This window comes from Hirsutella rhossiliensis, assembly GCF_020360975.1.
Source record: "Hirsutella rhossiliensis strain HR02 chromosome Unknown scaffold00019, whole genome shotgun sequence".
Lineage (NCBI taxonomy): Eukaryota > Fungi > Ascomycota > Sordariomycetes > Hypocreales > Ophiocordycipitaceae > Hirsutella > Hirsutella rhossiliensis.
Genome location: NW_025408685.1, coordinates 442,074 through 453,292, shown reverse-complemented (window position 1 = coordinate 453,292; position 11,219 = coordinate 442,074). Strand labels below are relative to the sequence as shown.

The following is an 11,219-nucleotide window of genomic DNA, read 5'->3' as shown; positions in this document are numbered from 1 at the left end:
CCAAATGTTCTCAAAATATTCATCGCCTTTTGTCACAGTAACTTCTGCCCAAACCCAACCAGCCTCTAGGCCGATGTACAAGCGACTTCAGAACACTCCCCCAGCTGCACTCAAAGCTCTGACTACCTCAAACGAGCTCAAGGCCGATTCAGATACGAGACGAGAATGGCACGAGAAGGGGGACCAGAGCCAAAGGAAACGACTCGTCACACGCCACGATGATCTGTGCACTAGGACGCAAGCCAATGGGGGCACTGGAAACGCTGATGAACAGGTGGATCTATCAGACAAGGTAGCCGGGGTCTTATGGCGCCTTCGATTTAACTGGCTGCAAGCACGGGCGGAGATGCCGTGCCTGACGCTTCGGAAGCCAGTCAAGCAAGCATCAATGCCGGAGGCCAGGGATCTTCGCAGCACCCCACGGTCCATCGTCGTTGTGCATTGGTGACGGAAGCTCTTTTCACTCGTCCAGACCACTTTAGCCAATGCAACGGAGATTGCGCCCCGACGGTTTTCTTCTTTTCCTTTCTTTTTCCCTTCCCGCGTCTACACGCGCGTGGGACGCGTTATGCCTGCTTCGCCGAGCTTCGCTGCCACGATGTGGCATGAGTTGAGCGCCGGCGAAGCCTCGATGGCTTCTACCTTCATTTGTCGGCCCGCTCGCTCAATTCGCACGATCGAACCAACGTTACGATGTCATCCGAACCACTGTCAAGCCCTTCCCCGTCGAACCGGTCAGATCTGATTGGGCGTGTGGAGTACTCGTCTTTACCACCCGCATCATCCCAAGGAACCTCGTTGCCGACGACTCCATCACCTCGTCCTCGCGGTACTGCTGTCGACTTTATACAAGTAGATTGGACGCTCTGGGGCCGCCAAGAGTGGGCGAAATGGCCTGGATTCGAGCGCTATACTGGCGGCCAGGATACGAGGGCGTGGTGGCAGCAATACGGGTATCGTGTTGAGGACCGGTCCACCTCGCGCCAGGGCAACAGGCTGAAGTGGATCTGCGCGGATTGCTTCGCCCGAGGCTTCAAGAAGAAGTCAGACTTCTGCTTCGTCTGCTCAACAGGAGCCGCTACCAAGAAGCACCTTCGTAACGCCCACGGAATTCTGGTAAGTGTGTGCCGTTCGGAGATATACCAGCAACATGAGTGTTCACTTGGCAGGCCCCACACGACGTTGCCGGAGGCGTGCGAGCCTCATCTCTAGATGGCCGGCCCATCACCCACTTCATTGGTGCCGACTTCAATAATCCGCACGACCAGTTCCTTGTCAGCAAGCTGCGTGGAAGATTCAACAGCAAGGGGCTCCGGGTGCTCCTACTCGACTGGATCACGTACCATAATCTGCCATTCGATATCGTCAACACCGAGAGGTTCCAACGGCTCCTTCTCTACGGCAATCTGCTCCTTGATGCGACCCATATACCCTCTGGGAAGACGCTACTTCGCATGCTCGAATCTGAATACAGAGGTGCCGTCGGGCCCGTAACGGAAGTACTTCGCACCGCTCGATCACAGGTTCACTTCTCCTTCGACGGCTGGTCATCCAAGTCCTACACCGCATTTCTGGGCATCAATGCTCAATTCATTGATCACGACTTTGCCCAACACCGCATCCTCCTTGGGCTGCGACCTCTCTCGGGCAAACACAACGGTGCGTCGCTTGCCGATGAGGTCGCCGATACACTGGCATTCTGGCAAGTCAACAACCCAGACACGGTCGGCTACTTCACGCTGGACAATGCTGCCAACAATGACACCTGCATGGAAGACCTTGCCTTTGAGCACGGCTTCTCACCCGAAGAGCGACGGATCCGCTGCGCTGCACATATCCTCAACCTCTGTGTGCGGGCAATGCTGTACGGTTCGAAGCAAGAGAATTTTGCTGCAATTGTTGCTGCCGATGGGGACGATCTAGATGACGAGGAGGAGCAAGTTGATCAAGCTATCGACGAGGCCCTAAATGGAGAGATGAAGGACGGTACGGACGAAGACCCAGGAGCAAACACTGCCGTTGACATCCCAGAAGAGGACCTCACATCGTCTCACCCGGCTCCGGACGAGATCAATGCTGCCAGCTTCAGGGAGTACAGTCAGAACGGCGCCCCCGGAATGCTTCATAACATCGGTCTTCAGCTGCGAAACACACAGCTGTACGAACATTTTCTTCAGTCTCAACGTAAGGAATCCGGCCACGGAACAACACTTCACTGGGCCTTCAACAATGCCACCCGGTAGAACCTTGGACATGCGTATGATGGAACGGGCTCTTCGACTCCGCCCGGCGCTCAATACCTTCCTCAATGACGTTCAGAACCGGTGGGAAACGGAGGGCCTCTGTGACAGAACGAAGCAGGCAGTTCTGCAGTACCGCTTAAGTGCGTACGACTGGAAAGTTATCGAGGTACTTGTCAAGCTTCTGAAGCCGTTCGAGATTTCCACCAAGCAACTTCAGGGCAGTGGTGTTCCCGGCGGTAGGTCCACATGTGGCAGTTTCGATGAATACTTCCCGTCTTTGAGATTTTGCTTGACCACCTCGAAAGTGCTATCGAAGGCACAATCTTCGAAGAGGTTGAGGATCCAGTGACTAGGAGAAGAAGGACGTCGAAGTAGCCATTTATGACGGGCTCGATAGCAGGACCCGCAGGTTGCTCAAGGTCTATATCAAGCTCGGATGGAAGAAGCTGCATAAATATTACAGCCGTCTGACTAGCGCTGCATATGTCGGGGCTGTTGTCTTCAATCCTGCGAAAAGTGGCGCCTTCTCGATCAACTGTGGTCTCGAGTACCCTCTCGGAAGACGAAGAGTTGGCGGTTGGAATACGAAGCAAAGCTCTTGGAGATCTGGGAGAAGTATAGGGAGCGCGACGTTGACAACGAGATCCTCGCTACGTCTGATGAGGCCTCCATGGATTACATTGAGCGGAGACTTGCTAGGACTGTAGCTGCGCCGCCATTCAACCAGGGCTCGTTCGGAGCATCAGGTGCCCGCAAAAGCAACCGAAAGACGAAACCGTCTACGGCGGGAGCGACTGGTGATGACAAATATGCTCGATATTGTGCCGAGGACGTCGTCAACAGCCGCCACTACAGAAGCAGACCGATTGACTGGTGGAAGATCAACCGGAGCCGATATCCGCGACTGTCTCTGATGGCAGTAGACATGCTTACGATTCCATCGACGTCCGCGGAAAGCGAGAGGACGTTTAGCAGCGCAGGACGTATGACGGCACCATTGAGAAGCCGGCTGCGGAGGGAGATCGTAGCGATGGCTCAATGCATTCGATCGTGGAGTAAAGCTGGGATCTACAGGCCTTCACTGCCGCTGTTTAGCCTCAACGAGGATCAATGGATTGATGCTCTTGCGTCGCTGAAGGGCGGAGTGACATTTAATCAGCTTGACAAGACAGCAATTGACCGTGCTTTCGACGTCTCATCTGCTGCAGCCATGATGTCTTTACACCCCTTGGCACTTCTTAAATCGAGGGATGTAGGAGTCCTCGTGATGGTGACAAAGACATGTATGATGTCGGTGAAACGCACGTTTGGTACCCCAATCTCTGCTGAAGTCCTACGTTCGATCGAATTCGTATCGAATTCGATCGAACCTTGGCATTCGATAGGTATCGAATCTACGGGACACGCGTTCGATTCGAGTCGAATCAAACGGGCAAGAAATTTCACGCGTTCGATTCGATGCGAATCTACTGGGGACACATTCGATTCGAGGTCGAATCGAAGGGGCAACAATTTTCACGCATTCGATTCGATGCGAATCTGCTGGAGCCATGTTCGATTCGATGCGAATCTGCAGAGGCCCTATTCGATTCGAACGCCAAGTCTTGGCGTTCGATTCGATAGATTCGTAAGATGTCCGTCCCTGTCACTGACCCTCAAGCCCGGCCACCGCCCAACCGCTGTGATCTTCAGCATCACTGCAGCGTCAAATCTAGTCTCGGGTTGCCCTGCCGCCACGATATCTTCAGACGCCTCAAGGATGCTGCTACTGCTGGCATGGGTGTCCGTGGCGCCGTTCCTTTCGAGTTGACTGACGTTGACGAGTTCTGGCATCGTCATCGGCGTCAAGGCTTGAGCCCTGACGCCGACGCTCCACTCGATCCACTGCCTGTACGCGGGAAAGGCCGGCCGAAAGGCTCATATAACCTCGAGAAAGGTGCCCGCAGCACAAGGCGGGAACCCTCTGCACACGAGATCGTTGAGGGCATCGAGAGTTCTGAGGCTGCAAGGCCACCGCCGTCGACAGCGCCGGCCGCACTCACAAGCACAAAAAAACGCAAGGCTGACAGCAAGGGTGCCGTCAACACCACCGCCAACGCCGGTGATATGACGAGACAGGCGTTAGAATACCTTCACGCCAACGGCGATTCATATGAGCCGGGCACAGAGATGCCCCGGGCATATCAGCGGCGCCGCACGCCTGAGTCTGACGATGAACTTGCTGGCGAGACCCAGGGCACAATCTACTGTCATCAGGCCACACAGCCGGCCACCCAGTGGAACACACAGCGAATGACGATGCCTTCAACCGGTCGTTATAGAGAGGACACTGAGGATGACCCTGTGGCCAATTTTGACAAGATGGAAGAAGAGGTAGACGAGGAAGAATGTATACAGCAAGAATTGGCTGACGAGGGCCTCTCATAGCCACTAGCAGTGCCCGTAACTTAAAATTGAAAGAGGTGCGGTTCTTTTGCAACATCAATTGTGCGCGCCGAGATTGTATGTCAGGAGCGCGCGCAAAATTGGTAGGGGCGCGCTCTACCGCGATCAGCCACAGTCCCCGCTTTTTTGGTGGATGAAGTGGTGGATTGATAACTACTCGTGCCCGCCCCCACTTTGGGATTCGCTTTGGCTCACCCACACAAGTGGGTGCTGATCACCCAAATGAACAGAGCATCCGAATGAACAAAATTCTTCATCTTCAACTTCACATCCTTGCATCACCCACAAAGACGATGGATGCCACGGTTTCGCCCGTCGAAATGCGTCTGAAAGCCGCTCTAGATCATGTTGAGCGCTTTCCTGACTCCAAATTGGCCAAGGTGGCCCGAGATTTTGACGTTCCGCGACTGCGCCTCCGACGTCGCCTGGAAGGCCGCGGACCTAGAAATGGGAATCCCGAATTCCACACCAAGCTGACCAAGGCTGAAGAGACGGCATTGTGTAGGTACATCGATCGTTTAGACAATATCAACTTGGCTGTGCGGAAGGAGTTTGTTCAGGACACCGCCAACTGCATCTTGAAGGCACGTGCTTCCAAGAATGACAGAAGCCCACCTCAAGTCGGCTTGAAATGGGCTGGACGTTTTATCAAGCGGCATGGTTACAATCTTTTCCCCTCAAAAGTCTTAGATGCCAATCGACAAGCATCGGAAGATGTCGAGATGCTCAACGAGTACTTCCAGAAGCTTCGAACTGTCATCGAAGCCAATGGGATCGTCTCAGAGGATATCTGGAATATGGACGAAACCGGATTCCAGATCGGTGTCGGCAAAGACCAACTTGTGGTCACAAGGAGGAGGCGGGCTCAGTACTTCGGTTTACCTATAAATCGAGAGTCTGCGACGGCGATTGAGGCTGTCTCGGCCGGAGGGAAGGTCATCCCGCTTTTCCTGATCTTATCTGGACAAATGCACATGAGTCAGTGGTACCAGGTTAAAGAGCTTGAAGGAGATACGGTGATTGGGACGTCGCCCACCGGCTACTCCAACGATCGTCACAGTTTGAGCTGGCTCAAGCACTTCGATCACCACTCGAGGAAAGAGACAGTGGGATCGAAGAGGCTATTATTGATGGATGGCTACAGCTCGCATACGACCAAGGAGTTCATTCAGTATTGTGATGATCACGATATCATTCCTTTTGGTTACCCTCCTCACTCGACGCATCTTGTTCAGCCGTTGGATGTTGTGGTCTTTCAGCCCTACAAACATTACCATGCGAAGGCACTAGATCTCGTCGTGCGAGATGGAGTCACGAACATCACCAAGCTTGAGTTCTTGGCATTGATACAGGGGGTCCGCAGCCTGACGTTCACAAAAACCACTATTCAAGCCGCTTTTCGGGAGACTGGTATCTTTCCGTTCAACCCACGAAAGTTTCTCGACAAAGTCGCTCGCCGTCGACAGTTGACACCACCCAACCCTGCTCCAAACGGACCACATTCGTCGCCGTTCCGCACGCCTGTCACCTTGAGACAAATGAACAAGGTAGCGTCGGAGATCAAGGACCAAATGAACTCGTTTCCCAACTTGAATGATGAGTTCAAGGACAATATCGACAGATTTCTCAGCGGAGCCTTGGCTCAGGGAACAGAACTCGTCCACACTCTGAGGGACCTGGGGCGCACACGATTGGCCGAGCAAACCGCTCAACGCCGTCGGAGCATGAAGAATAAGCAGCTGCAGTCGGGAGGAGTGCTCACAGTGGCCCAAGCACGTGGCATGGTGCAAGAAATGAGGAATGACGAGTTAGCGAGGGCTCGACGAGTGGTTGAGCGAGCGGAGAAACAGCACCAGAACGGGTGCAAGAAGTGGTTTTCGGAGGCCGCAAAAATATCCAGAAGATGGAGAATTGAAGGCAGACTACAGCCAATGTATGTAATTGACAATCCTGGCTCTGGGCGTTTACTGCGTCGAGCTTGAACATCAAAGAGTCAAATTTCTGTTCATTCGGATGCTCTGTTCATTTGGGTGATCAGCACCCACTTGTGTGGGTGAGCCAAAGCGAATCCCAAAGTGGGGGCGGGCACGAGTAATCCATAAGTTTTTTCCCAATAATGAGGCTTTGGTGCAGACAGGGGTCAATAAGTTTCCCGGGTTCTGATTGGCCTAATCTTTGTATGGACGGCCGCAAAACGTGCAACAACTGGACGACGGCTCTTAAAAAGTGGGACCCAGCTAGCAGGCCCCCCTGGTTTGTTTATGTCAGAACAACGGGAGCAGGGGTCACGTGCGATAGGGAGATAAGCAGATGGATGACTCATTGGACAGAGCCAGAGAGACCCCAAAAAGGGGCCCCCGGGCGCGCCGCTGAGAAGAAAACACACACAGACAATACACACATCTCTGCAAGCCTAATCGGCCTGCACTCCCACATACGATTGTTCCACTGCATCACAACTGTGCATTTCCTATTCAGGATCACCTAGAACCTTCGGTTCTGACAGTTTACTAGGAATGTGCTTCACATGGAAACTTCATTCACGCAACGCCTTTTCACGCCTTGCTTCGATAAATAATGAGCCCTAGGTCTACTTATTCAGGGGTTCGATGCTCGGCGCGGCTGCTGCTCCTGACGACAAGGCGGGCAACCTTGCGAAACAGGTCCCTGTATGCATTGGCGCCCGTCTGATGCTGACGTCCAACCTCTGGCAACAAGTTGGCCTTTGCAATGGCGCTCGCGGAGCAGTGTACCACATTGCCTGGGCGCCTGGAGCTGACCCCATCCAAGACCAACCCTGTGTTATCATGATGGAGTTTGACAAGTATAGCGGACCGGTACTCCTGACCACCGCCGATGGCAGGAAGGTTGTGCCGATTCTACCAGTGGAGAGGGACTTCCTCTTGACCGGCCCACAGACTCGCAGCTTTCGGCTGGTTGTACATCTTGCACCACTGCCCTAAAGTGCAAGGTGTGACGTAGTATTTTAATAATAAGTGGGTGCTGATCACCATCGCGGACAGATCACCAAAACGGACACTTTTCTGCAATACCTCCTTTCCAAGACGCGTATATACGGCAAAAATGGCCAAATCTCGCGATTCTACTGTCGAATTACGTGTAGAGAGGCTTTGGGGTACCTAGATGCGCACCCGGGTGCGAAGCCTACAACTGTCGCGCGACAGTTTGCAGTTCCTCGCGCGCGACTCCTCCGCCGCATTGACGGCATCTTTCCTCGCGCCGGTAATCCTGCAATAAATACGAAGCTCTCAAAGCCAGAAGAAACGGCACTCTGTCGGTATATCGATCGCCTTGATCGTATCAACTTACCTACCCGAAAAGCGTTTATTCGAGATACTGCCAACTACATTCTCCGAGCTAGGGCCTCGCGCGCGGAGCAGGCCGATCCTCCGATCGTCGGCAAGAAGTGGGTGGATAGGTTCATCAAACGGCACAAATACGACATCGTGCCATCTCATGTATTAGACGCTAATCGGCAAGCCTCTGAGGATCCGGAGGCTATAAATGCTTGGTTCTTGAAGTATAAGGCGATAGTGGCAGAGCACGGTATTGTCGCAGACGATATATGGAATATGGACGAAACAGGGTTTCAGATCGGCGTTGGAAAGGATCAAATGGTCGTTACCAAACGGAGACGAGCTCATTACTTCAGCCTTCCTACAAACCGCGAATCTGCTACGGCGGTCGAGGCGATATCGGCTACCGGCCGAGTTATTCCCGTTTTCCTGATTTTGTCAGGCACGATGCATCTGGCCAATTGGTACCGGTTGGAAGAGTCAATAAGGATACGGTTATTGGTACTTCACCGACCGGCTACTCGAACGACGAGCTATCGATGGCTTGGATCCAGCACTTCGAGGCTTATACCAAAAAAGGGGCTGTTGGTAGTAAGAGGCTGCTTTTGATGGATGGATACGGGGAACAGCGCTAGATGCTGCACCGCCGCCCTTTGCACCGTTAGCCGGGCCACGGGCCGCGTCGCCGTCCGACGGTACGCCCTCCGCTTTGCTATACGTACCTCCGATGACATGACTCCTCGTCTTCCTCGCCGAACTCCTTACTGAGGTACCCGTCTAGGCGTACGCTCGCCCCCTTACCCGGCCGTCTGAGCACTTGCGCCCAGTCCTTCCCCGGAGCCCAGCTCTCGTTAAAGGGTATCTCGCCCCAGGCCGCGCAGCCCTCGGCGCCTCCGCCATTCCGTTTCAGCCTTACGAGCGACGCGTAGTCGTAGAGACAGAGGCCCTGTAGGAGCCCGCCTCTATGCCGGTAGGCCTCGATGAAGGAGATCCTCGGCCCCGCCTCCTCGACGACGACCGTCTCGTCCGGCGCGTCGCTCGCCGTCGCCTCTACCCCGCTCGCCAGTCGGAGGTGCCGCCACTGGCGGAAGACGGCCCAGTAGAGCTGGTTCGTGTTCACGTACGCCCACGCCGCGCCGCTGCAAAACTCCGCGGATACCCCAGGAGGTCGGCGATCACCTCGACCTGGGATAGCGGGCGCTCCGTGAAGATTCGGTTCGCCGCCTTTAGTAGGAATACCCTCGTCTTGTTCCCCTTATAGGGTCCGCCGCGGCCTCCTCTCCGGCTCCGTTCCCCCCGCTATCGTTGCGGTCGGCGCTGGGGATACTGCTCTCTGCTGTCGGCTCTAAGGTCGGGAGTAACTCGGCCGCGGCGGCCACCCGCTTCCACGTAGGGTCCTCTACCTTAGTCGCATAGTTGGTGATGTAGTAGATCAGGGCCATGGTCTTGCGCTGCGTCGCGATGAACGAGATGTCGTGGTTGTGCCGCAGCCCTACCGCCATCGCCTTGTTCCACCGGTTCACCATGCTATGTGTCCGCCGGATCTCCAGCACGCCGTCCGCCGTATGCACGTGACCATTTGATCACGTGTACGGCTGAAGCCCCTGAGGCCCCTTAGCCAAGGTGGCCTCTCCCTCCCGAGATAGAAGAAAAGACGAATACAACAACAACACCGGTTAACCCCATCTTTGCATGCAGAGAAGCCTACCAACAAGAATCATCATTTTTGGACTAGCCTTAGTCTTTCACCTTCCCTTTATTGGGGCGACTGTCTGGCAGTCCAGGCTATCCGGCGTTGAATATTGGTGGGCTGCTCCAATGGTGTCTCACTTGGTTACCGTTATTATGGTTATGGCGATATGGAGGAAGACACAGTCTTTCCGTCGTTTTGACCGGCACTCTAACCAGCCTCAGCCAGAGCAGCCGACGTCAAACCAGGGGATGCCGTGGCTTGGAGCAGTGAGCGGATTAGTGTTCCTAGCATCATCTGTGCTCCTGATATGTTCTGTGACTGGTTGGGTGAGACACCAGTTTGGAGGTCAGTGTGGACTTTGTCTGGTGATTTTAATCGTGCCAGCAGTACCTCTGGACAGTATGATGAGAGAGCACCAGAGGAAACGGGTAGACAGAGAGATGCAACTGTCTGTGGTGACAGACCCCGGTACTGAACGGTCGACGGAGCACCTGGTATTATCCTGAGGGCACTGAATCAGACAGACGGTAATTACATCACTGTCCGCCCTCTGCCTACGGCTACTATCTTCAATTTAAGCGTCCCAAGTTTGGGCCACACGCAGATGCCGCATTGAGGTCGTGCAAATGCTCACAATAATCCTTTAAAGTTGGAAGCGCGACGCAAAGGTGCCTTCCAAAGCATTAAAGGAGGCCATGCTTTCCGCGTAAATTATCTCGTGCGTAGGATCTTCGGTTCAGTTACACTCTCCTCGACCGAACACCTACATACGTTAGTTCACGGAAATTTCCACCAGTCGTCTGAAAGACATGTCCCAAAGAAAGGCTTCCTCGGACTCGCAGAAGGGTTCGCTAAGGACAACCGGCTCGTCTCTCCCTAATATCTACGCTGTAGACAGTGTCCAGACGTCCAGACATGCTCAATTTACCTCCGCAAATGAAGTATCAATCGGATTCCAAACTCTGGGGGGCCACGAGCTCGCCGCGAACGACTACAGTTCTGATGGCAGTGAAAGCGGCGAGCCGAGCATGAAGTGGCGGTTGTTCCAGCGTACGACACCCCAACCTAGGGAAGGCAGCGACAATCACTCATCACGCTTATGGTGGAGAGTGCAAGAAAGCAACAGTCAATCTCAGACAGGGGATTTAGCGAGGAGCCTCGATTCAATTTTCTACATGCTCAAGTCATATGCGACCGCGGGAAAACCCGGGCAGTTCTATCGCCACGAACGACTCGCCGCAGTATGCTCACGGCCGAGTTGACCAACTCACTTAGAATTGGACTCGTGTTGGAAAGGCAACAGGGGGGACTCACAACCGACGCCGTCTTGGATCATCGACACGCATCGCATGATTCGGTGGCCCGAGGGCAACTCCCCGACAAGTCTCGCATGAAGGCGAGCGAGGATGCAAATGCCAGCTTGTGGAACCAACGTTTCCTGGAGGATGTATCTAGAGACTACTACCATTCTAAGGGCTGGTGAAGATAGGAGAATTCAACACTCCTCTACGACCAGTCGCT

At 54.2% G+C, this 11,219-nt stretch overlaps 3 protein-coding genes across 3 annotated transcripts; 2 read left to right on the top strand and 1 right to left on the bottom strand.

The window, feature by feature from the left end:
* Nucleotides 1-890: 890 nt before the first annotated feature.
* On the top strand, nucleotides 891-2,243 carry HRG_11207 (Ribonuclease H-like protein; the record flags this gene model as incomplete). Its single annotated transcript, XM_044869677.1, has 3 exons — nucleotides 891-938; nucleotides 988-1,116; nucleotides 1,170-2,243. The coding sequence occupies 3 exons, from the start codon at nucleotides 891-893 to the stop codon at nucleotides 2,241-2,243; spliced, it is 1,251 nt and encodes a 416-aa protein (XP_044715230.1).
* A 2,765-nt stretch (nucleotides 2,244-5,008) lies between these two features.
* On the top strand, nucleotides 5,009-6,423 carry HRG_11206 (DDE superfamily endonuclease domain-containing protein; the record flags this gene model as incomplete). Its single annotated transcript, XM_044869676.1, has 5 exons — nucleotides 5,009-5,272; nucleotides 5,342-5,516; nucleotides 5,583-6,098; nucleotides 6,155-6,235; nucleotides 6,389-6,423. The coding sequence occupies 5 exons, from the start codon at nucleotides 5,009-5,011 to the stop codon at nucleotides 6,421-6,423; spliced, it is 1,071 nt and encodes a 356-aa protein (XP_044715229.1).
* A 2,115-nt stretch (nucleotides 6,424-8,538) lies between these two features.
* On the bottom strand, nucleotides 8,539-9,531 carry HRG_11205 (PIF1 protein; the record flags this gene model as incomplete). Its single annotated transcript, XM_044869675.1, has 3 exons — nucleotides 8,539-8,656; nucleotides 8,728-9,144; nucleotides 9,245-9,531. 3 exons carry the CDS (start codon nucleotides 9,529-9,531, stop codon nucleotides 8,539-8,541), a joined length of 822 nt encoding a protein of 273 aa, XP_044715228.1.
* Between the last annotated feature and the right edge of the window lie 1,688 nt (nucleotides 9,532-11,219).